Source organism: Peromyscus eremicus, chromosome 9 (assembly GCF_949786415.1).
Source record: "Peromyscus eremicus chromosome 9, PerEre_H2_v1, whole genome shotgun sequence".
NCBI classification, from domain to species: Eukaryota; Metazoa; Chordata; class Mammalia; order Rodentia; family Cricetidae; genus Peromyscus; species Peromyscus eremicus.
Window position 1 is genome coordinate 642418 of NC_081425.1, and position 26639 is coordinate 669056.

The 26639-nt window shown below is 36.0% G+C and overlaps 1 protein-coding gene across 3 annotated transcripts in view; it reads left to right on the plus strand.

The window, feature by feature from the left end:
• Fgf14 (fibroblast growth factor 14) overlaps nt 1–26639 on the plus strand; it is a 651360-nt gene that overhangs the window by 503945 nt on the left and 120776 nt on the right. For all 3 annotated transcript variants that reach the window (XM_059273157.1, XM_059273159.1, XM_059273158.1), the window contains one exon: nt 3205–3308. In XM_059273157.1, the coding sequence (XP_059129140.1) occupies nt 3205–3308 (104 nt within the window). The remainder of the gene's footprint in view (nt 1–3204; nt 3309–26639) is intronic.

The following is a 26639-nucleotide window of genomic DNA, read 5'->3' on the forward strand; positions in this document are numbered from 1 at the left end:
CACTGTACAAAACATTTAATTACCTTATTAAATAGAGTCTGTGATTATTAATTTAAAATCTATGTGAAATTGATATTTCTCTTCCATTTGCCATTTTTTTTTTATATTGAACTTGTTTACATTTTTCATGGGGTTTGTCTGAAACCCTCCCTTTTTGTTTTTTGACTGTTTTCTCTTTCATTTATACTCTGACCTCTGATTTCCTCTAATTTCACATGAATTCTAATACACACACACACACACACACACACACACACACACACACACACTTCATTTACTGCTGGGCTCAGTAAAATGCAAAAACTGTATAGGACATACAACTCTTAGGTCATGAGCAAGGATGATTGCCTGTCCAGTTACCATTTCTGTTCATAAAATATTATATTCCATTAAAAGAAAAAGACTTGATACATACAATAGAATCATCAGCTCTTCTTATTTTAGACTGACTCATCAAGTTCTCAGGCATAGACTCTTAGAACAATTAATGATGTGGAATAAGTTGTTTAACACATGATGCTTCTATATGAAATATTAGTATTTTTCTGTGTTTTTTTTATCTGAAGTGAGCTGAAGTGTATAAATAGTGTGTTTATATTACTAGTTTGGAGGGAGTCTCTTCAATTCTTTCAAGTTATGTGTGTGTGTACATATATATATACATATACATTTATATAGGTATATGTGTGTATTTTCCCTTGTTAATCTTCCTTTTCTTGAAATAGTGAATCTTTTTTCTCTATTTTATCTTCCATTTTTACCTTGAAAATGTGCCTAGAGTATTGCTCCTTAATTTATTTATATCTTTCTTATTATTTGGGAAAAGAGAGAGAAAAATAATCCATCATGACAAAAATTTTCAAGGAAATATAAAGAAAATATAAAGAAAAGCTGCAACGGAAGGAAAGAGCTGCCTCTTTGGACTGCTTTCTCTTTTCTTTTGCAAGGTGTGGGGGTGTGAAGTATACAGTATGTACATGTGTAGTTAGATCTGGTTGTCTGAAATATGTAAAAGTTGTCACATCACCCCAGAGGGTTTAGGATGGCAGTTCTTACGTGAACCACAGTCTAGACTCATTTGAGGAGCTCTTAGAAACTTTCCTTATGTTCTTAACCCAGTTCTAGGGATTCTGACTTGGTTGGTCTGGGGCTAAGTATGGTCATCTTATTTCATAAACACATCCATTTTCACATAGAGCAAGGGTTGAAATTCCCTGCTACCTGTAGACCAGAGTATTCCACAACAGAAACACAATCACAGTGACATCTTTATTTTTTTTTCCGCTAGGCTTTGCCTCATTGCTTTGTAATTACATAAAATTCAAGAAGAGTGGAAAATAATTTATCTGTATTTTTAACTAGAACCACACATCATCTATGGTCAGCTCCACATTGTTAATTTGTAAATGATAATTGCTTGCAATTTTTCCTGCCAAAATCCCGAGGAAAGAAGGACAGTGTAATTTTATTATGGCTATTTAGACTATATTTTAGAACTTTTTTTACTTTCCATATTATATTATTTGTATTATTCATATTACTCTTGCCTTTGGGAATTATACTATCTAGTTGACATGATATATTCAGAAGCTACAATACTTTTTTAAAAAGCAGAATACAGAAATTAAAATAAATAGATTTTAAATTGTTGGGTTAGATAGTTACATAGACAGACATAAGCTTATATCTTACCTTAAAATTATGCACAGAAGTTCAGGCTTATCCTACAGTGCCCATCCTTTCAAAGTTTAGAGAGATAATAAAGATACAAGTGACCGTAGCTTTCACACACAAAAAAGAGACACAGAGAATTGTTAGGACAAAGCTTAGTACCCAATGACACCACACCGTACTCAATATTAAATAACAGAAATGAAAAGGAGTAAACCCTTTTCCTTTTCTATATGGCATAACCCTCCAGAGTCCTCCAAAGGACAGTTCAATTTGCATAATGAAAACAATACTCAACTATTCCCATATTAGCCCCCAAATTAATCTCTGTGTAGTTATCAAGACCATGGCCTGCTGTTTTTCCTTTCATCATTAAATTAGTGCAGATATGTTATGACCTGGGGAAGAGGTATTTGTAATTATTGCAAAAGAGGATGTAGTTTTCTCCATCCTGCATTGCATCCCCCTGAGAAGAAAAGCAGAACAACAATTGCTGCAGTTTTAGTTTGTAATTATATACTGAGTAGCCCTAGAATGAAATCAAATTGCTCACCAATTTCAAGTGGCATGATTTCTGTAAAAGAGTTGAAGGCCTAAAGTTAAGACATTTTACTTACACATTTATGTCAAGAGCTGAGTACTTCCCATTTGATTCCCATTGCTCAGAAATAAATTCAAGTTAAGGAGTTGAATGAGAGCAGATAATTAATTAATAGCTTTCTTGTTAATACCACTTGTACTAAAAATATTGCTGGAGACCCACTAAACAGTCTATATATAGCAGAGATATTATGGTTGACAATATTCAAGATGATGTTGAAAAGTACACTTTGTGAAAATATACTACATTAGAAGTGAAGAAAAATAGAAACTTAAATGTTTTTTAACTTACTAGATATATAAAAATGAACATGGTCCACTTTTAGTTTTATATATAACTTTACAAAATATCAATAAATAAAATTATTTCTTGAAAATTTGCATGCCATTTTATTTTATTAGTACCTTCTAAGTTTATCCCATGGGCGGCTGCACATCTTTTCTTTTTTTCTTTTTTCTTTTTCTGGCATATGATGTTGCTCCTGCCAAAGCAATTTAGTTTGGGAATTACTTCTGAACTTCTGGCCTACACTGCACTGTAATGCCCAGTCACAGAGTATAGAAAATGACAGTCAACTTTCAAGTTGCACTTTTTAAATTCTGCTTCCTGAGAATACCCATAGATGATTTTTTTCTGGAATCTATTAGGGTCAGAGACTTTGATAGTACAAGCATGATTACAGGCTTAACTCTGTTCTGTCTCCCAAACCCTTCAGAATGGTATAGGTGAGCTTGCTAAGGAGAAGCCAAAGATGAGATGCTCATTTTTCTATATGGCAGTAGCTTCCTCACCATAAAGAGAAACAAAACTTCGTTAGTTGAAACTTGGAAAAATAGAAATACATATGATGCTTCTTATCAGAAAGAGAAGGGGAAGTGCTATGGAAATGCTTTATCTATTGCTTGGTGACAGATCACCTTTCTCTTCAACAGCACTGTTCAACCTCATCCCAGTGGGACTGCGTGTCGTTGCCATCCAGGGAGTGAAGACAGGGTTGTACATAGCCATGAATGGAGAAGGTTACCTCTACCCATCAGTAAGTGACATGCCAATGACATCGGCCCTCAGTGTGTTGTTAGTAAAATAGGAAAAGCAGTAATAGGGGCCAAAGATGTGTGTGCATGAACTCTGCCATGTTGACTTTGGAACTTGGTCATTATAGGGCTGTTGCAGGAGCTGCTTATTAATTATTCATCAGTGTTTGGTGATAAGAGCACAGCTGAAGGAACATCATCTTAAAATGTGTTTGCCACATTTTAAAAGATGACATAGTTCATAGAAAGAATCAAAAAATTTCTCTTAGTATGATCTTTTTATTTCTGTTTATAAATGCGCTTGGTTTGGAGACTTTCAAAGAAGTGCCATTGGCACACATTTTCTCTTACTAATTTATTTTTACTCAGTTTAATAACTGAATGTTTACCTGGGTCAATATGCTGTGTCAATCTTTTTTTACCTGGAGACTCAGTCAAGGTTATTAATATGCCTGTCACTTCACCAGCATAGTTTTTTTTATTTAAAATGTTTAAATGTGTTTTCAACTTTGGAATATACAAAATATTCACTGTACTCATCATACATGCGGTGACCACTAGGTCTTACTTCTATTTGATCAGTGTCTCCTCTTTACCCATCACTCTGTTGGAAAACAGTGGTGTGATTTCTGTTTCAATGAGATTTTTTTCATTTCCAATTATGGTATATAATCACATTTACACTTGGAATCCAAAAGCTTGTGTTTCTAAAAAGGAAACAATATGTGTTTTGAAAGAGAAAGAAGCATAGTCACCCCTCAGTCTCTGTAGGCAGTGCTTCCAAGATCCTCTGTGGATACTACAATCTGGGGACACAAAATCATCTTTATGAAATGGTACAACATTTGTGTGTTGACTACATTTCCTCATGCATGCCATATCTACATTTTTGATGATACTTATATGATATGAATAATGAGGAGATGGCTGCTTTATGTATTGCTTAGGGAATAATCACATGAAAAAGATATATATATGTTCAGCACAGACACAAGTTTTTATAATGCTTTGATTGGCTAGTTTGAAGGTATAAATACTAAACCAGTGGCTAAAGAAGGACAACTATATTTATTTTAATAGGAATTCCAATAATGAAAATATTTTAGTAGAAAAATATTTCTAATAATGAGGTGTGTATCTCACACAAATCTAAGCACAAGTTTCTAGTTTCTTTGTTGATATTTACTAGAAACTGACAAGTTTTTCTACTGCATAGCCTCCACTGAATTTTTTTCATTAACTTAGTTTCCACCAGGTATGCTGTGCTTGTGCACTATAATACAGCTAGAATCTCCTCCTATTGATGGCTAGAGAAATACATATTTGATCACAAGTGTTTTCTTCCACTATTCCTTTAGCATAAATCAATAGATTAAAATGTGAATACCTTAAAATACATTCTCCTTTGAGTTTGCTTTCCATTTTCATATAAATTCTTAGAATGTTTGTTGTCATTCAGTCTTACCACCAAACAACTGTAATAATCAGTTATGATATTATATTTATGTATCAATAATATATGACTTTGATTTTATGTACATATTATATATAATAAACATTCTTTTCAACCTTCCACAACAGGTAATCTATTTTTCTGGCAAATCTGAAACCTCTGTCAAAGGGAACTGTAATGTAGCACCAGAGTCCCTCTTATCTAATCTCACCCAAGGGTATTCCAAAGCACAGAACTGAGTATTATATTATGCAAATTGTGTACTGCTGCAGGAGATGAATATGCAGCGTGCTGTGAGCAAGATCAAGACAGAATTCCTTACAGCTTGTCTAGGAAAACATATACAAAAAGAGATCATTTCTAGAGATGACTCATTTCAGATACAACTCAATTTTACTGATTTGACATTTGTTCTGTTATTTTTGTTTATTTTACCCCAAGTAATGTCTTTGAATAATCTAAATATTGCTAGATGTACTGCCAACCACTGTAACTAGAGTTTTCCTGCCTTGCCCACAGTCAGGACAAATCTGTCACCCACCAGTCCCACAGCCGCTCAGACCCAATCAAGTAAACACAGAGACTTATATTGCAAACTATATGGCCGTGGCAGACTTCTTGCTAACTGTTCTTATAGCTTAAATTAATCCATTTCCATAAATCTATACCTTGCCACGTGGCTCGTGGCTTACCAGCGTCTTCACATGCTGTTTGTCATGGCTTGGCAGTGTCTCCTCCCACCTTCCTGTTCTCTCTATTCTCCTCTCTGTTAATCCCGCCTATACTTCCTGCCTGACCACTGGCCAATCAGTGTTTTATTTATTGACCAATCAGAGCAATTTGACATACAGACCATCCCACAGCATCTAATTCTTCCTTTCTGTTGCAAATTTTACCGCATGATTGTTCTCTCATCTGATAATATGTTATTATCAGACATTTATGTTTGTTTTATCATTTTGCTATTATGGGTGATGCATTTAATTATTGCTTATTTTGAGTCAGATTATAATTGTAATATACTCTCCTCTAAAGATAGATTATGTCCTCCTGGATATGAGTTTTGGTCTAGAACAAATTCTAGTATATTTAGAGCAATCTAGCAGTACAGTAACCATAAAAGCAAGGCAATTACCTCAAGTCCAACCACAAGCATCTTAAACATGATTTCCTTGTTCAGGATTCAGAACTTATGAAGTTGCTGTGGGGAACAGTATTTGTACCTCTAAGTATTGAAGGATCTTGATGCATTGTCTTCTTCAGGTTTTGTGAGTGGTTGGCTTCTAGACATCCCCTGTGATGGCTTGAGTCTCTGACTTACAGATTTTGGCTTTGTTTCTTCCTATCTTTTGGTACCATGAACCCAGGCTATGTCCTAGCCGAAGCTCTCTCCCTAGCCCAGTTGTTGGGGGAGAGCCTGTCATCATTTCCATTTTCTGAGAAACAGACTTTGAGAGAAACTCAATGCAATTTCAAGTCTTTGCTATTATTCCATAGTTAAAATACTCCATTGATTTCAACTAAATACAGTTTGAACTTTAAATATTTTAGTGGCAATAGTGTTTTTCCATAATTACTAATTGTATAAGTCACCAAACACCTAAGAGAGTGACATAGAAATGATGTACAAATTATTTTACTTTATAATAAAGCTTAAATTATAATAATTGTAGTAGTATTTGTTCACTGTGAAGTATTCCAGCCATGAATTAATTTACCTTATCTTATTAATAACCTTTAATATAATAAGCATAACTAATGTATCACAATATAATATAAAAAAATAGACACTGATATTCAAACTGCATAAAAGTTTGCTGTAAATCCCTGTAGTAGACACAAGCAACAAAAATCTGTGTGTAGTCTGATTCACTACTTTACACTTCTAGATAGTTTACTATTTTGTCTCCATTTTAGATATTTTTTATTATATGGCCTGGCATCTGTTACAACAAGAACCTAAAAATGCATGATGGTGCAACTAAAGCCTTGGGAAGAAAAAAACTTCATTTTGAGATACTCAGTAAGAAATAATTTGAGGAGCTGACAAGTTGGCTCAGTGGTTAAGACTGACTGCTCTTCCAGAGGACCTAGGCTCAGTTACTATAACACACTTTATTTGCCTCATGAGCACCTCTAACTCTAGCTCCCAGAGATAGGACCTTCTCTTCTGGCCTCAGAGGCACACCCACCCATACACACACACACACACACACACACACACACACACACACACACACACACGTGGCATGCGTGCGTGCTACTGAACATGCACACACAAATAAATCTTATAAAAAGGAAATTTAACTTAGTACCATTCAATATATTATATGAGACCTATTTTATCAAGGATCTATTTCTGTGGGGGGTGTAGGTAATAAAATAGGCCATTTCAAGTGAATTATGTTCCTTGACCTTACACCAGTGGTGGTCTCTAGGCACGTATTTCTCTATTTCAGGAAAACTCTTGCAATCCTTTGTTATCTAAAGATATTCAATGTGTTCAATAATGATAGTTCTACCTTGTGGGGATAAAAATGTTTCTTGACTAAGATATGAATATCCCCAGTCTTGGAGGCAGTTGTTGCCTGTGGAAACTTTTCTTCCACATGACAACAGCTATTTTTGTGATTATAATGATTATAGTATGTCACTTGCTATGTGTCTCAAGAGATTTAATGTCATATGAATGGTTTGCTTGGAGGTATAATACAAGCTCTTAGGTCAGAGAACAAAATCATCAAATATTTTGTATAAGAATTAAACAGGTTAAAATACTGCTTAAGAAAAAAGTCTCTTTAAGCTTACTAAAAATTACCTATTGTACTAAGAGAAACAATTAGGTGTTTTGTTTTGCTTTACCAAACAACTTACTTTTGAAAGACTAAGCAATCTCCTGTGGGGTTAGAAAAATGGCTCAACAGTTAAAAGCACTTACAGCTTTTGAAGAGGAGCTGGGTTTTATTCCAAGGACCCACATGGAGCTCACAAGCATCTGTGCCTACAGTTCCAGGATTTCTGATGCCCTTTTCTGGGCCCTGTGGGCACTACATACGTGTCCTTAAATAGTACATCTGTATCATCCTGCTCTCTGCCCAAGGCTCAGAGAACGTTGTGAAAGAAGTTATATCAAAAATGTAAGAGTGAGAGGATAGGGAGAAGTGAGATCTACAGCCCACCAACATTTCATTATGGATAGAGCAGGGGCTCATGGGGTCCCATCCCTAATGGGGAATTATTGGTGTTTAGTGGCTCATGGAGGAGAGAATAATTTTATTCAGTAGTGTGTACACTGGTAATATACAGGCTCATACAGGCAACCCTAATGGAAATCAGTGGGTTTTTTCACACAAAAAAAATATGAAAGTAGTAGGGGAAGACCACTTGGGAAGAAGTGGGTCTTCCAGAGTTGGGGGTGTGTAAAAGATGGTGATGTGGGTGAATACAATCATAAAACATTATATACATTTATGAAATTGTCACATAATAAATTTCATAATAGAAGAACGTGAAGATAAAACTGTTATGTGATAGATGGTGTTTCTTTTCCTTTTATTTATACTTATGTGACAAAGATTTGGAAATGAAATCAATAGCCTTATAATGGTAAAGGAAGAAAGTAGATAGAACCTTAATAAACTATCTTACTTATTAAGAAGGATTTCCAGTATATTTTACTTAATTCACAGAATCCATTTTAGATAAGAAAGCAGAGAGACATAGAATTTAAATTCATAACTTGAGTTTTAATAGAAACAATTCTGATGTGTAAAAAGGAAATCTCAGGTATTCACACAATGTTTCACAGATTTTAACCTGAATAAGACTTATGTAGAATGTCTCATATATATCCAGACCTCAAAATATTGACCCAGCAGATTCTGATACTCCAGTTTAGTAAGTTCACATTGCTTTAAGAATCACAAGTCTGAATATGTATCATGAGCCTTTCTAGAGCTAGTGCCCCCAAAACACACTGAAAACACAGGTCTCCATCACATCTAACCTACCATGACTCTAATATTCCATGCTTTGTTACTTGTCATTGATTTTGATGAAAATGGACAAATGGCTATGGACTGTAGATTTATGCCTTGGTCTAAGTCAGTAAAGTGAAGTGAAGAAGAGAGAGTGTCTATAAGTAGTGTTCATTTTCTTGTTAGCCAAATGAGTTGGCCTTAAAGAAGGCCACAGATATAGTTGTGATCATTCCACTCAATCTGAGGAGGGAACTTAACAAAGAATGTGACCCTCAGCTCTAAGATAACATGAAGAAAGACAAAGACTTTACGTGGACTAGAGAAAAAGATGAGAAGGAGAATTCAAATAATGATTAGTGGGTTTATAATCCTGCAAATGCTGTAAACTTTACAACACACAAAGACTAAGAAGAAACTCAGTCTGTGACACCAGATATATATATTTAATCTTCCTGGTACCTGCAGATATACCGGGAAGAATGTTGACAGTATCAACAAACCTGAGTTGATTTTGAAGTTGATGTATTTCAGATTTAAACAAATGAAAATAAAATTACATAGGTATATTTTATAAATTGTATTTTATAGCACTTTACTTTCTAAAAGACTAAATTTTTTATCTGTAGCTAGGCAGGACAGCCCCACCCAAGTCCCATTTTTGGGGTTGGGGAATAAACTTCTTTCTCCTTTTTATATGACAAGGTGTGGACTGTTCTCTAAAGTACATTTCCAAGTATCCACAGGATTTGATTCCATGAGGGCCCATCTGTGATGGTTTGTGTGAGAAATGTATCCCCCCCCCATACTAAGGTACTTGTGGTATTGTATTCCCCCAAATATTGTGCATGCTAATAAATTTATCTGGGGTCAGAGAACAGACAGCCACTAGACACAGAGGCTAGAAAATGGTGACACTCACACCTTTAATCCTAGCATTCCAGAGGAAGAAATCCATCTGGGATCTCTGTGAGTTCAAGGCCACATTGGAAATAGCCAGGCATGGTGACACATGCCTTTAATCCCAGAAAGCGAGCCTTTAATCCCAGGTAGTGGTGGTAGAAGACAGAAAGGTATATAAGGCGTGAGGACCAGAACTTAGAAGCATTTTGGCCTGGTTAAGCATTTGGCTGGTTAAGCATTTGGCTGGTTAAGCATTTGGCTGGTTAAGCTTTTAGATTTTGAGGATCACAGCTCAGCTGAGACCCATTCTGGATGAGGACTCAGAGGCCTCCAGTCTGAGGAAGTAAGACCAGCTGAGGATCCTTTGAGGTGAGATAGCTGTGGCTTGTTCTGGCATCTGATCTACCAGCATTCACCCCAATACCTGGCTCTGGTTTGATTTTATTAGTAAGAACTTTTAAGATTCCTGCTACAGGTACTTAGTCTTCTGTTGGTGCCAGTGTTTAGGGAGGTGGTGTATCCTTGCTAGAGAAAGTAGATTTGTGTCACTGTGAGTGGGCTTTGAGAACTTATAGCCTTGATCCACTTCCAGCTCGCTTGCTCTCTGCTTCCTGCTTGTGGTTAAGGATGTGATCTCTCAGCATCCTGCTCCAGTTGACATACTGTCATTTCCTGACATGCTTCACTGCCCTGTAGAATCATCTCTCTGAAACCAAATAAGTTCCTTCTATAAGTTACCTTTGCCATAGTATTTTACCACAGCAGAAGAAAACTAACTAATATACTACCTTTACAAATTTCTTATCCATACCTCAAGCCAAAATATCTAGTTGAGATAGGTTAGACACAAAATACATACAGAACTATTTTAATAATCACTTAAAATATGGGCTAATTCCACATTCTTGGTGTGGATTGTTTAATTCATTTACTGGCTCATTCACCAAATATTTATTGTATTCATACCATTGAGCATGTACTGAAACTATAAGGATAAATGAAAATATAATAGTTTTCAAACACATCAAAAATACCCATTAGTCTAAGGAAGGGAAATAACCAAATTGGCTGTTGTTCTCTGCATTTTATGCTAAACACAGGCAAAATCATCCCTTTGGTAATTTCAAGTTATCCATCTGTGTGCTTTTCTGTCTCTTCTCACTGATCTTTAAATTATAATTTTCTTGAAAGAACAGTGACCATTTACTTTACTGGAACATTGCCTGTTAACTAGCATGAACCCAGCACACAGTTGGATACAGAGAAATGATAAAAATGTGGCCTCATGGAACCTTCAGTTTCTATAGACATGAATTCTATGTGCTGTACAAATTAACAGAATTATTTATCTACAGTACAGAAGTTTGTGCAGTGCCCTAAACTATTTAGAGTTGCACTAAATGTTCATTGTTGGTTGTAAAATAATTTCCTCAATAAGAAATGCAATTTCATGCGATGGTACACGTTGCACTTCTGAACAGGCTGTTTTGGAGCCTGTAAGAAAGAGTATTATCTGAGGTTAGATACTGGCCTTAAGACCCAACCACTATATTAAACAAAGAGAGATGAGTCACAGTTATTAGGCATTCCCCAACCCATGTTAAGGCCTTATAATTGGTGGCTATTTGTTGTTCCAATAACAGTAGAGACCAGAAGGGAACAAGATATTCTCATGTAGCCTTGGAATCACTGTTCTTGTCCTCTGAGAAGATAGAAGTATTTTATTTGATCATTTATTTTGGCTTCTGGCCATTATTTAGCAGAAATTTCCCTGTGGGCAAATAAGAAATATTATTTGACTTTACTTTTAAGCTGACAGATGATGAGTTTTAGTTTACACACTGAGAAAAGCATTTACTGATACTGTGTAATAAATTAAACTGTACATGCCATCAATGAGGGTATAATAGCACAGGTTTAAAAATTGATTGCTCTTCCATTAATATAAATTTCTACAATTAATTCATCTGTCTTTCACATGTAGATCCATGATAACATGGTATCAAACTTCTCTACCTTAGACAGCTCCCTTCACACCAAGTTTTCTCTTGTAATAGATTTTTTTTCTCTTATAATTTAAGGGTGTTGGCTTCCTGGGCTGCAAATTACTCACAGATCTTAGAAAAACAATGTGTCCCTTGCTAAGAGACAATAAAGAATAAATTAGGCACATGTTGATATATCCCTTGAGAACTGCATATTATTATGGCCTGAGAAACACTGTATTATATTAGAATCCACATAAAGTGCTCACACTACAAACACTCAATTTAATTTGCAAGTATTTTCCCTGTAATTAAGATTTATGCTTATACTAACTTTACCATGTTAAATTATAACACCATATTAAATTATAAAATGATGGCTGAAATATATAACTCTAAGATGATACCTTCATATCTACTACTATATTACTATTTAAATATTGATATTTAATATATTTTCTATTTTAAGACCACATGTTATTAAGAGTTTTAAAAAAGGAAATTCTTTTGGCTTTAATATTTTGGGAAATAGTGCCTCACGTAACCCAGGCTGTCAGAGAACTCACTATGTAAAAATACTAGATTGAGCTCCTGATATTCCTGCCCCCACATCCTACAAGCTGGGATTACAGGTGTGTGCCTCATGCTTGGCTGCAAAGTTTGATATTAAGAATTATAACCTGTTATTATTATAAAATAATTGTCTCAATGTATGGTAACAAATAGATATACTACAAATTAGATAACACAATTCTTGTTTCTTTCTTCCAGTATCAAGCTAGATATCTGTATATTTTATAATAAGAATAGTAGAAAAAATCAACTTTTAAGTTGCTCAAAAGTCTTCAAGACAAATGTTAGCTGGGAAATAAGAAAGAAGCTTTAAAAAATATTCATGAAGAAATAAGTGGTAAAGTAAAATATTGTTAAACTGAAGGAGGAAATATTTAAGAAATTATTTCACAGGTGCCATAAATGGTTTAGCTATTTTCCTAGTGAAATTTGAGCCACTTGAAAGATAGTTTTATAGAGTTAGCAGAGCCAAATGGCTATCTGGGAGAAATAGCAGTAAACCCTTTATTTAATTTAATATTACACTACAAAAGAAGGTTTGAACATTGAAACTGACAGAAGAATCACCTTGAACAAAAGCTCTTATGTATTTACTTCAAAAACTCAAATGCCATGTAGTATTTGGGATGAAGACAAAGTCTGTATTAATTTTATGCATCATTTATCCAAAAAACATCAATCAGAAAAAAATAGAAAAGAAAATGGTACTAATAGGTGACAGTTGTGTAGTTCACAGGATGTACCATCACACTTTGGTTTTCTGAGCCACAAAAGCCACTCCTGAAGGTATTTAGGAATAATAACTTCATTAGACAATATGTTTCTAATAGTGGTTAAAGGAAATATAAAATGGAATACAATATCAAACTTAATTTTAATGGTCAGATATTCCAGTCATTTCCTTTACAAGTCACTTTCGTAAGAAACTGTTGTAACCCTGGATATCTAGATTCCTGTGTGATAATTGTTATGATAACCACATACTAACTATTCTGTCACATTTTCTGTTGGTGTTACATTTCACCTAGAAAATATCGGATGCTTCAAAATAATTTTTGAGTTTGTTAGAAGTGATATTAGAAGTGATAGACTGATATTGGCTACTTAAGGTGATTTTACATTTGAGCAATGGTAAGAACAGCTACATAAATGTAAATAAAATATGCCTGAATTGCCAATACTTAGAATCTAAAGCCTTCAAATAATTTTTAATGTATTGTTGGATTATTCTTGTTAATTAACCTCCAAAGTGAGCTTGTTAATCATAGTTCCATAATTTAAAGAGGGAAATGTCTAATCATTTTACTGCATGTGTTTGTGTTTATGTGTATCAGTTTTATAATCTCAAGCTAGTAGGACATATTTTTTCTTCAGAGTGAAAAAAGATACACTAAGCACGAGTTTCTTACAGATATATGTAGGTATTTTTCCTTTTCTCATATGTGAATTGCTGTGAAAATAAAATCCACTTTCAGCAATATGGAGTGTTACTTGTACCTCACAGGTCATGCTATTTGTAGTTCCTCAAATGCAAAGGATGCAGAATTAATTTTCTGGAGCTTGAATAGTGGAATTGGTTGGGGGAGAAGTATAATGGAGAGAAGTCTCAATTCAGATGACTGAATAATAAGCATGATATGTTGTATAAATAGGATGAAGACCAAATACCTATGATATTTGCAATAGTTGCAGAGACATTTGGTAGAACACAACCCATTTTGTGATTTAAAAAATGCTACACAAATTAAGTGCAGAAGGGATACCTGTCAACATAATAGGAACCAAATATAATAAGACAACAGCTGTTATTATACAACAGGGGAAAAGGTCAAAGTTTGCTCACACACACAAAAAAAAAGTCAAGTTTGCCCACATCAATTAGTTTGTTCAACGTAATGCCAGAAGTTTCCCCATAGAGGGCTAGGAACACAGCTCAAGCCAGTAGAATGACACCCGGCATTCGTGTTATGCTCTGAGATCAATCCCCAGCACCACATAAAACCTGGTGTGACCTTGCACACCTGCAATTCCTATACTTGAGAAGTAAAGACAGAAATATCAGAAGTTAAATGTCATTCTTGGCCACCTAGCAAGTTTCAGTCCAGACTAGTCAACATAAGATCCTGTCTTAAAATAAGAAAACAAATAACTAAGTGAAGAAACAAATGATTAAACCACAAAATTCTTCCAAAACTGCATGATAATTGATAAACAAACAAGAAAGTTTCAGAGCATCAATTCATCATGTAAAAGTCAGTGTTATAATTTTATGCCTATTAGAAATTATATGAATCAGATACCAAGAAAATAATTACATTGACAAAGGCTATAAAAAAAAATAAGATAGTTAGGAGGAAATTTAACTGAAGATTCAAAAGAATTCTCCAAAGAAAGCAATAAAATATTGATAGAAATAATTGAAGATGACCCCCAAACAGAAAGACATCTTATGCTCATAGATCAGAATTGTTGTTGTCATAGATTAGAATTGGTATTGTTAAATTGCCTTACTCCTCAAAGTGATCTACAGATTCAGTACATCCCAATCAAAATACTTAGGGCATAAATAGAAAAAAATCTAAAATTTATATGGAATCATAGAAAACCTTTTACAGCTGAAGCAATCTTAGAAACAAATGAAAAAAAAATGAAAATAACAACAAAACCAGAGCAAGAAGCATTATGTTACTTAACTTCAAAACATACTAGCAACCTGCAACCTTCCAACCAGCATAAACTAGCATAAAATAAACAGGAAGACTTAGGAACCTTATAGAGATATCCCAGAAGTAACCTCACACATCTACTGCCAAGTTCCTTCCAGAAATGGTGTGAAGGTTAAGAATTGGAGACAGGATGGTTTCTAGTAACTGATACAAGAAAGACTGGATATCCACATGCAGGAGGGAGATGTTTGTTTTTCACCAGTTACAAAAATCTACCCCAAATGGATTAAAGTCTCAAACAGAAAAAAAAACAAACAAACAAACAAAAAAAAAACATGATAGAGAAATTCTAAGACATTTACAGAGAGCATGGCTGGTTGTTGGGCTGTGTGGTGCTCAGCAATTAGGATGTCCACAACAGATTTGTCTTTCAAATAGGTTTGCTTTATTCACACAAACATTCCTTACAATACCATACTATTATAAATGTTATGGTAATCTTACGTGAACAGACATCTCACACAGCAGGAAAGCTCCACCAGGCAGAAAATGCTGCAGGTTTCCACTGGGAAATCTGCTCTGGTGAAAACACTTTGGGAGAAAGCACAATTTATGCCTATCATGAGGTCCTTCGGCTGTAGCAGGCTGGGAGTGTAGCACTGTTGTGCAAGTTCCAAAAGGCCCCTTGAGAACAATGGTCAAATCATGACTGATGGTCATATGTGAACTCAGCAAAGACACTGGCAACTGCATATCTCTGAAGCCAGAGCCACACAGTAGCCAGCCTCAAAGTCACCTTGCCAAAAAAAAAAATATATCAGCAAAGACTAGAGATGCCTTGCCTCAGGAGCAAGGCAGTAGGTCCTAGGGTCACCTCCAAATTTCTAGTTTTTTAAGTTGTCCAGTGTGCATTAGTTTGATTCTATCAGAGTTCACAGTTTAGTACTGGTTCACAAACATATGAATGCCACGTTGGGGTTTGTTATTAGCATATCAAAGCCTGCCTTTGGCTTGGCTTATATTAAGGCTGCCTTATGGATGGTTCCTATCTTTCAGGCATTACATTATTTCAAGTCACATAAAATTATTTTCAAGTTATCTGAAATAGTTTCATTTAGGTTGCTAACAACATTGGAATTGACAAGGTTATTTTAGACAGTATCTTCAAAACACAGTATCAGGAAAACTAAAAATAAAGAAATGAGATTGTGTGTTTTTAAAAAGCTGTGCCGGGCGGTGGTGGCGCACGCCTTTAGTCCCAGCACTCGGGAGGCAGAGCCAGGCGGATCTCTGTGAGTTCGAGGCCAGCCTGGGCTACCAAGTGAGTCCCAGGAAAGGCGCAAAGCTACACAGAGAAACCCTGTCTCGAAAAACCAAAAAAAAAAAAAAAAAAAGCTGCATAGCAAAGCCAACAGCACATAAAAGTAGCAGCCTGTAGAATATAGAATATTTTCATAAGCTATCATGTTGACAAGGGTTAATATCTATAGTACATAAAGAAATTCAATAGTACAAGGCCAAATAACTACTGAAATATGAGAAACAGGGTCAGGAAGATGAATCAGTGGGTAAACAGACTTGCTTTTGCTAACTGGGTGACCTAAGTTTGATCCCCTGGGACCCCTGTGAAGGAAAAGACTGATTTCATCAAATTTTCTTCTTGCCTCAACACACACACAAAGAAATATTAAAAATAAATGACTAAAATAAAAATGAGCAATATACATCTTTTAGAAGAGATGATAATGCCCAATAGGTACATGAAAAATTATCAGCAAAAAAAAAATGTTGGTTAGTGCAAATCAAAATCACAATGAGACAACAGTTCACTCTAGTAAGAATGATTATTATAAAGAACAAAGATAACAAGTACCATAGCCAGGTGTAGTGGCACATGCCTTTAATCCTATCACTTGGCAATCTGTGAGTTTGAGGCCATCCTGGTCTACATAGTGAGTTCTGGGACAGCCAGAGCTACATAGTGAGACCCTGTTTTGAAAACAACAAAAAGATGACAAGTACCAAAGAGGATGTGATGGAAAAGAATTCATGCACACTTCTGTTGAAAATGAAAATTAGTACAGTCATTATGGAAAACAATGTGGAGTTAACCTCAAAAACTAAAAATACTTTATAGTATGATTTAACTATCTCACTATTGGATTTATATGCAGAGAAATGAAATAGTCTGACAAAGACATCTCTACTCTAATGTTTGCTGCAACACTGTTTACAATAGCCAAGAAATAGAAACAACTAAAGTGATCTAGAGACAAATGGGAAAAGCAAATACAGTGCATGAACACAGTAGATAATTATTCATCTATTACAAAAGATTAAATCCTGTCATTTGAGAGAACATGGATGTTATTAAATATAATTATATTCAATAAAATAAGGCAGGCATCAAAACGCAAATGTAGGAGGTGATTCATGGGTAAAATGCTTGCTACACAAATGTGAGAACCCGAGCTTATAGCCTCAGAATCCACATGAAGACAGGAGCAGTGTAGCTAGAGTTTTCCTGTCTTGCCCACTGTCAGGACAAATCTCTGTCACCTGCCAGTCCCACAGCTGCTCAGACCCAACCAAGTAAACACAGAGACTTATATTGCTTACAAACTGTATGGCCGTGGCAGGCTTCTTGCTAACTGTTCTTACAGCTTAAATTAATCCATTTCTATTAATCTATATCTTGCCACGTGGCTCATGGCTTATCGGCATCTTCACATGCTGTTTGTCATCATGCTGGCTGGCAGTGTCTCTCTCAGCCTTCCACTTCCCAGAATTCTCCTCTCTCCTTGTCCTGCCTATACTTCCTGCCTGGCCACTGGCCAATCAGTATTTTATTTATACAGAACGATATCCACAGCACTTTCCTTTTTTTTTTTTTTTCAAAAAGGAAGGTTTTAACCTTAACATAGTAAAATTACATATAATTTGGGAATTTGGCGTAGCTTCTCTTACTACTTCCTGCTGGAGGGGGGCGCTGTATCTTATGGGGACACAAAGAAAATTTTAGGATTATGGAGTAGTCCATGAGGCTGTATTGTCTGAGCCAGTTGCCTTCAAACCATTCTGGATGTTGGATCATCTGGGCCATGGTGTCATCGGAGACCTTTTGGGGGTCTTGGCTGGTCAAACCTGATGTATCTTAATCTGGAACAAATCCATAGCCTCTGGCTTTCTGTGGAAACAAAAGCAGAGACTCTTTTCCAAAGCAACATATCCTTATATCCAAATTTTGAAGTCAAGGTACCTTTAAAATATCCATATTGGTTTAACTCAACAACTTTTACGATCAAATGTTTTTCTTCAGTTACAAATATCAAAGAGAACTTAATCCAGATTCTCTGTGTGGTAGCCATCTTTACGTGGCTTATTTTTTATATTACCTTGAGCCTATTGCTTTAAACTGCAGCATTCTAAGACTGAAATGGCGCTATAGCTGCTGGCTCTGCCCACCTCAGCTTCCCAACATGGCGGTGGTGTACCGCCAGCTCTGGGAGCTATCGTGGGTCTATGCTTTTATCCAAGCAGCGTGTAGCCCAGAAACCTCTTTTTTTGTTTTGTACTAGCAAAGGCCAAATCCACCACACAGCTTAATGTGCCACTTGCAGAGGCCTCATTCCCGCCAGACTGCAGGTCGAGTTTGCACGCTAGGAACCCACAAGTAGCTCAAACTGGCAGCTGCCGCTCATTTGAGAGAGACAATTAGGAAGCTGTTTTTAGCTCTATTTTAGAATCTTTTCTCAGGTTTTAGGTGGAACTCTTGTCAACTCGTTGGGCGCCATTTGTAGCTAGAGTTTTCCTGCCTGCCCCACAGTCAGGACGAATCTCTGTCACCTGTCAGTCCCACAGCTGCTCAGACCCAACCAAGTAAACACAGAGACTTATATTGCTTACAAACTGTATGGCCTTAGCAGACTTCTTGCTAACTGTTCTTATATCTTAAATTAATCCATTTCTATAAATCTATACCTTGCCACGTGGCTCGTGGCTTACCGGCATCTTCACATACTGCTTGTCATGGCAGTGGCTGGCAGTGTCTCTCTCAGCCTTCCACTTCCCAGAATTCTCTTCTCTCCTTGTCCCGCCTATACTTCCTGCCTGGCCACTGGCCAATCAGTGTTTTATTTATACAGAATGATATCCACAGAGCAGTATCATACATCTGGAATCCCAGTACCCTGTGATGAGCTAGGAAGCAGAGAAGAGAATTCCCAGAAGCTCCTGGGCCATCTAACCTGATTTTGAAGCAGCAAACAACAAGAGTCTGTCTCAAATAAGGTGAAAGACAAGGACTTATATCCAAGATTGTCTGCTAACGTCTAACTTCTAATACACACAGCATGGCACACACACAACATGGCACACACACATGAGAGAGATAGTGACAGAGACAGAGACAGAGAATAGAGAAATAAAATGTGATTTCACTCAATGGAACATCAAAAAGGTGACTTCATAGAAGCTGAGAATAGACTAGTGATTATCAGAGGCAAGGGCAAGATAAAGATTGAAAATCCTAGCCAGTGAATGTGTCCTGGTAGCATAAAGCCAGAAGTTCTAGCATTTTTTTGGATAGTAAGATGACCACAGGTTCTGATAATGTGCTACATACTTTAAAAATAACTAGAAAGAATAATTTTGAATATTTGTTCCTAAAAAATAGATCAAAGTTCAAGGAGGCAGACACATTTAAACTTATTTAAACACGAATAGAATTCATGTATGGAAACACTATATGATGCCTCATTAGTAGATGTAATTTTTATGTTAATATATTTCAATTAGAATGACAAATGATTAGGAAATATGCAAATTTATTTTAAAACAAGCAACTCAACAGGCTGAATGATTGCTGGCAGTGATACTAGCATTGAATTAATTATTTGGGATTTTTTAATGATCCTAAGAACTCTGAATGGCTTTTTTACATGACCATAACATTTGCTTGTTTTGTATAATCTTCAAATACTGTGATTATGTTCTGGCAAAATGGTGACAATGAGTTTCATTAGGTCAGCAAACATTGTCATGTCTGTTGCATCCATGAGCAAAACTTTTCAAATGCTCCCCAGTTGTACAGTTAGCCTGGTGGGCAGCCTGCCTGTTGTTTCATTGAAGCATTTTTTTTTTTGTCATAGAAAGACCTTAGTGAAGAAACACTGGTTTAGTGGAGATGAATGGAGGGTGTTCTTACTTTCCTTGTATTATATTCCAGTACCACTAGAAGGAAATTTTAGGGAAATTGCAATGATGATAACTGTACCAGCATTTACATTGAGGCATGAGTGTGTGGACATGGTTTATAATTTTAAATAAAAATTATAGTCATATACATGATTTTAATAAAAAGTGTTCACCCAACTAAAATATTTGCTAGAGAACTGCCAGTGCAGCCAAGTGCAATAATTTCTAATATTATATTTGTTTTTCTAAGAAACACTCCTCAAATTAGTGAACTGCAATGGTTTAAATACTGGAATTTGTCTTATATCATGAAACCGTGATTCTGGTTATTCTTTGAAAACAACACACATTATTTTAAAACAACACTCATAGTGCAGAGATGACTGATACTGAATTTTGAGTCATCAGTGTACAAACCCTGTGACCATTTGAAGTAGCCTAATGAGTTTAAAAGAGAATTATAGAAGGGTCATTTTCTTTTGATAAGGGATTAAATTATATATAGAAACATTTGAACAAGGATCTAAAAACTTGTAGTCAAATTACACAATTGTGGATTAGGAGGTGAGGCCTTATTGGAGCAGTTGTGTCACTGGGGGATGGCTTTGAGGTTTCAAAAGCCCATGCCAGTACCAGTTAGCTCTCTCTGCTTCATGCTTATGGATCAAGATATAAGATCTCGATATGGATCTCAGATACTGCTTCAGTGTCATGCCTGCCTACCTACTGCCATGCTCTTGGCCATGACAGCCATGGATTCTAGTCCTCTGAAACTATAAGCCCTGAAATAAACTCTTTTGTAAGTTGTCTGGGTAATAGTGTTCCTTCAGAGCAATAGAAAAGAAATTGAAATGGCCATGTTTTGTACAACAGTTAAATTTGATCCTATTTATCCATATGTTGCCTTATACTTAGGCCAAAAGTAGTATTTAAATAGTGGTTAAGGTATTGGTTATAGCTACTGCAGATCCTCCACAAGCATATGCATAGTACAGCTCATAGATCAGAGACCTTCATGGTCACCTCTGTTCCTACTTATTCACTGAAATTATTTTATCACCTCCATGATTTGTATGTTATTAAGTCTTTCTACAAATATATTCAATAATATAAATGATAAAATGCATCTGAATCTGATGGCACACATCTATAATGGTGGTACCTGGAAGGTTGAGGCAGGGGAATTATGACTTAAAGTCCAACTTGTGCTTTGTAGGGATATCAAAACAAAACAAACAAAAACAATGAAATACCTACATAATTAGCATTAAAGAAATTATATGTATTAGACTTCAAATCTGTGATTATTTTCTATAAAATGTGATTTTTATTTTTTTTATTTTGCAATACAATTCAGTTCTACATATCAGCCACGGATTCCTTTGTTCTCCCCCCTCCCACCCCCTAACCTTCCCCCCAGCCCACCCCCCATTCCCACCTCCTCCAGGGTGATACATTTTAAGAGTTATTGAGTGATGGCCTCCCACAATGAAATGCTAAATTTGAAATGCTGGAGTAGTTTTCTATCTAAGCCCTTTTGAAGTTATTAATAAACATGAGATTTGCCTGCTTCCTATTGGCAGATCTACCATGTTGACTACTGGCTATTTCCAATACTCTCTAAATATAAGATAAATCATATTTTAATCACATATAATTTCCCATAATTCTTCCTGATTTACATGTTTTGTTGAAAGTTTTCATTAAAAAAACAAACAACATTTTCATTATGCTGTGATTTTGCTGGCTTCATTCAGTCTGAGATAAGGTGAATTCTGCTATTCACAATATGCATAGGGCTCTATAAGAGAAATTCTTTCTAAAATGAATCCTGTTGTATTCCTTGGGATTTGTAGATTTGATGATGTCTTGTCAAGAATTAGAGTTTTTTTCAGGTGCTAGGGAAGTTCCCAGGAATCCCCAAGGATGACCCCAGCTTAGGCTACTACAATAGTGGAGAGGGTACCTGAACTGGCTTACCTCAGTAATCAGATCAGTAAATACCTTAACTGTTATCATAGAGCTTTTCTCTAGTAACTGATGGAAGCAGATGTAGAGATCCACAGCCAAACACCAGGCAGAGCTCCAGGAGTCCAGTCAAAGAGAAAGAAGAGGGATTCTATGAGCATGAACATCAAGATCATGATGGGGAAACCTACAGAGACAAGCAAACCAAACTAGTGGGAACTCATGAAATTTAGATCAACAGCTGTGGAGCCTGCATGGGACTGGACTAGGTCCTCTGCATATCGAGACAGTTGTGTAGCTTGATCTGCTTAAGGGGCCCCCTGCCAGTAGGATCAAAATCCATCCCTGGTGCATGAGCAGGCTTTTTGGGGTCCATTACCTATGATGGGACACCTCATGCAGCTTTGAGGCAGGGGGTGAGGCTTGGACCTGCATGTACTAAATATACCTCTCCATGGGAGGCCTTCCCTTCTTATAGCAGGGAATGAGGGTTGTGGGTTGGGAGGGGGAGGCTGGAGAAGTGGGAGGAGAAAAGAGGGAGATCTTTGATTGGTGTGTAGAATGAATAAAATAATAATAATAATAGAATTGGTGTTTCTCTGAAAGAGTAAAAATGTATATTTTGTTCTTGTCAGAAAGCCACATCAATAACAAAAATAAGACTGACTTGGTTATCTCATTTTAAAATTCAGTAGTTTAAAATCTTCTATATCTGATTCCACAACATAAATAGCTCTGATTCTGAAAAAAAGAGTATTTATACTTAATTTTAATGCCTAACTGATTTAATAAGTTAATATTTGCAAGAAAAAAGGTGAAAAAGATTGAAGTCAACCATCTACCTTAAATCAGATGCCCCAATAAGTATCCCAGCTTACAAAGGGGCTACTGCTTTGTAGAGATTTTCAAACCTTTTTTAACTTTGCCAATTCACATGCTTCCTCTTAATTTCTAAGCTGAAGTCTAGTATTCTTGTCAAGGAAGCATGTTTTGTTATGTTCTATTTCAAGTTAAGTGACTAGAAAGGTAGAACTTTAAAAATGAGAGAGAAGTTACAGATGGAATATTACAACTTTCTGTGTAGAGATAAAATAATCTGAGAACTAAGACTCAGTGAAAGAGGCAAGACTAGAAGGTAGGACCCTTTCTATTATATTACACACCACTTCCCCAAGTTTACTGATGATAGAAAATTCATTTGTGAGATTACCATCCCTTTCTTGCTCCCTCAGAATTATCTTCGATTTTATTATCTACTAAACACAGGTGAAGTCTCTAGAACATTTTTGAATTCCCTGAACTTACACTGAACTGAAGGATTCTAGGAAGGATTTGACCAGGGTTAAAGGCATAGATATGGTAAATTCATAAACAGCCACCCTGGTTATCTTGGTATGTTGACATTAATAATGCAATTTCATTAGAGAAATATATAGAGATATGAATTTTAAAATTAACATTGATGGGGTTGGAGAAAGCACTTGCTGCTCTCATGGAGGGCTCAGACTTGATTCTCAGTACCCACACAGTGGCTAAAAATTCTTTTAAGGAGACTTGACACCCTCATCTGGCCTCGGCATACACCAGGCACATACCTGGTGTACTTACATACATGCGGGTCAAACACACATAAACAAAATAGAAATAAATTAATTTAAAATACAATGAATAAATAAAAGTGGAATCAACATTGAGTGTGCTGAGGCTATCCTAAAGCCTTCACATTTCATTCCTTACATTAGCCTCAGCAACACTGAAGAACTCCATTATTTTAAATTTCAATGAGAAAGAAGGGAACCTTTAGGTGGGTTTAGGCATAAATGCAGTGAGTGAGCCAAGAGTGCAGCTGCTGGTCAAAGGAATGCATTCCATTCCAGAGAGGGACTAGGTAGGAAATGCCTGCACTTTGTTTTGCTCACATATTACTGAATAATTCACAAAAATTTGTTTTTTGTGAATTTGATACAGTTTATGATACAGTCTAATGAGTTTAAAGAGGGCTGAAATAACCTTTCTTATGTAAAATTCCAATTACCAAAGTGACAAATCCCATAGGAAATTAAATCTTGGTCTTTTGGGTCAAAAATCTCTCCTTTCTTTTCTTTCTTTTTTTAAAGATTTTCAATTTAGTTCACTTTAGTCCTAGAACTGATTTCATTGTCTCAGGTCTGCAACTAATTACTCTTAGTATCTTTCTGTTACCATAAAATTATTATCACACTGTCATTGAAATGACCTCTAAAATATCTCTGAATCAGGTTCCATGAAACTCACATTTTCAGTGTTCCAAAACTATATAAAATACATACATAGTAAAAATATTTGATAAAACTGAAAAAATTTGATGCTCACATCTAAGGAAACATAATGCCTTTTAAAAATTTTTACTTAAAAATTAATTCAATTTAATATTTTTCTTTTTTAATTATTTCTTTTACTTTTGAGATTATAATAAATTACATCATTCCCTGCCTTCCTTTTCCTCCTTTTCCTTCCTCCAAACCTTCTCATATGTTCCTCCTTGTTTTTTGTCAAATTCGTGGCATCTTTCTTCATCAATTTTTCTCTCTCTCTCTCTCTCTCTCTCTCTCTCTCTCTCTCTCTCTCTCTCTCTCTCTCTCTCTCTCTGTGTGTGTGTGTGTGTGTGTGTGTGTGTGTGTGTGTGTGTGTGTATTACTAAATATAACAGGCTAAGTCTGTATAATGGTACTTGTATGTATGTTTTCAGGGCTGAAAATACAATCTTTAAAGTAATGGCTTCTCTCAAGGTTGCACTTTGAGTTCTTAATATTTTTTCCTTCTGTAATTCATTCTTTACATCTTTCACATCATGCATCTCCATCCCATTCATTTCCCCATCCCTTTGTATACACCCTCTGCTCTTGCAACCTTCCCCCCACCCCAAGTAAAATAAAATTTAAGAGAAAAAAAAAGAGAGAGAGAAAGAAAAAATCAGTCTCGTCATGGAAGCTGTAGTGTGACACAGTGAGTCATGCAGTAAACACTTTAATCCATATATCTTTACTTGTAAGTGTTCATTGCATATTGGGAGAGCTGGCCCTGAGGTCATAAGAGCAGAAGATCTGGTCCCTCCCCTCATTAGCTGCAGCACTTGGATTCTTAATATTTTTAAAAGGAAATATAGCTTTGTAGTCATGATTATTTTAGTTCAGCTTGTAAGGATTTAACTTGGGATGTGACATTACTTCAAGCTGAACTAAGATAATCCAGTTTTAGAACACTGAAAATGTGAGTTTTAATGGAACCTGTTTCCTAGCTTCCAAGGACAGATTCACTCTTGTTCAAGACTAATGAAGCTGGTGGCTACAGTTGATGCCAATGCTTACTTTCTATTCTGAATATCAGGGAGATATTGAGAATTTTACTAAACCGACACTGCTGGTGCTCTATATGTGGAACAACAATTCTGGGCAGCAGCACATCTGCTTACAACATGATTAGTGACTATTTTAAACCATGATTCAGAAAACAATATTTTTCAACATATTACTGTTTATGGGTAGTGCCTCCAGTCATCTAGGGGCTGTGATGAAGAGATACAAGATTAATTGCACTGGGCAGTGGTGGCGCACACCTTTAATCCCAGCACTTGGGAGGCAGAGCCAAGAGGATCTCTGTGAGTTCGAGGCCAGCCTGGTCTACAGCGTGAGATCCAGAACAGGCACCAAAACTACACAGAGAAACCCTGTCTCAAAAAAAAAATGGCATTTTCATGTTTGTTATCATAATATCTATTAAGCAGGCCAAGAATTACAGAATGGTTTTGACTTTTAAGTTTTACTACTTCAGAAATGTACTTTGCAAAACTGCAGCTGTGTCTAGCTTACTTTCTGTTGCTGTGATGAAATACCTGGATAAAAAGCAGAAAGAAATGAATGCATATATACTTGCTTGTTTTGCTCAGCTTGATTTTGCCATTCTAATATAGTTCAAACTGATCTGCCTAAGGAATTGTACCATCCACAGTGGGATGGATCTTCTCATATCAATTAGCTTAATTAAGAGAATCCCCCATAGGCATGTCCACTGACTAACCTAATGCAGACAATCCTTCATTGAGACTCTCTTTCCAGATGATTCTAGGTTGTACCAAATTGACAATTAAAGCTATCATAGGCTACCATAGACTGTGACTCATGGTAACATAAACTAAAAACTTTTTGTAAAAGATATATTACTGCAGATGCCAATAAGAAGAACACCTGTGATTTCTGGGAGAAGGTCAAGATACTAATAGGAACAGGAACGTGAAAGAATTGGATTCTTCCAACCTCCCTAGATGATATTGAGGATTCCAATATTTTAGTGAAGAAAGTACCTGCAGATGTGGTGGCAAGTGACTGAGAATCAAAAGTGGGGTGTGAAGGGGTGGCTGGATTGCTGAACAGTTACAGTAAAAATTACAGGTGAGGAGTTGCTCCTATGGATGAGCTTTTTGAAAATTGTTTCCTGTGTTAATCTACTCATGGTAAGAATGCTGTGAATGTGATTAGATGATAATGAAGAATATAAAAATTACATAAACTCAGTTGATAAGGCAGCATCAGGGACTGGGAACACTGACTGCAACTTGGAAAGACAGAATTTGGAT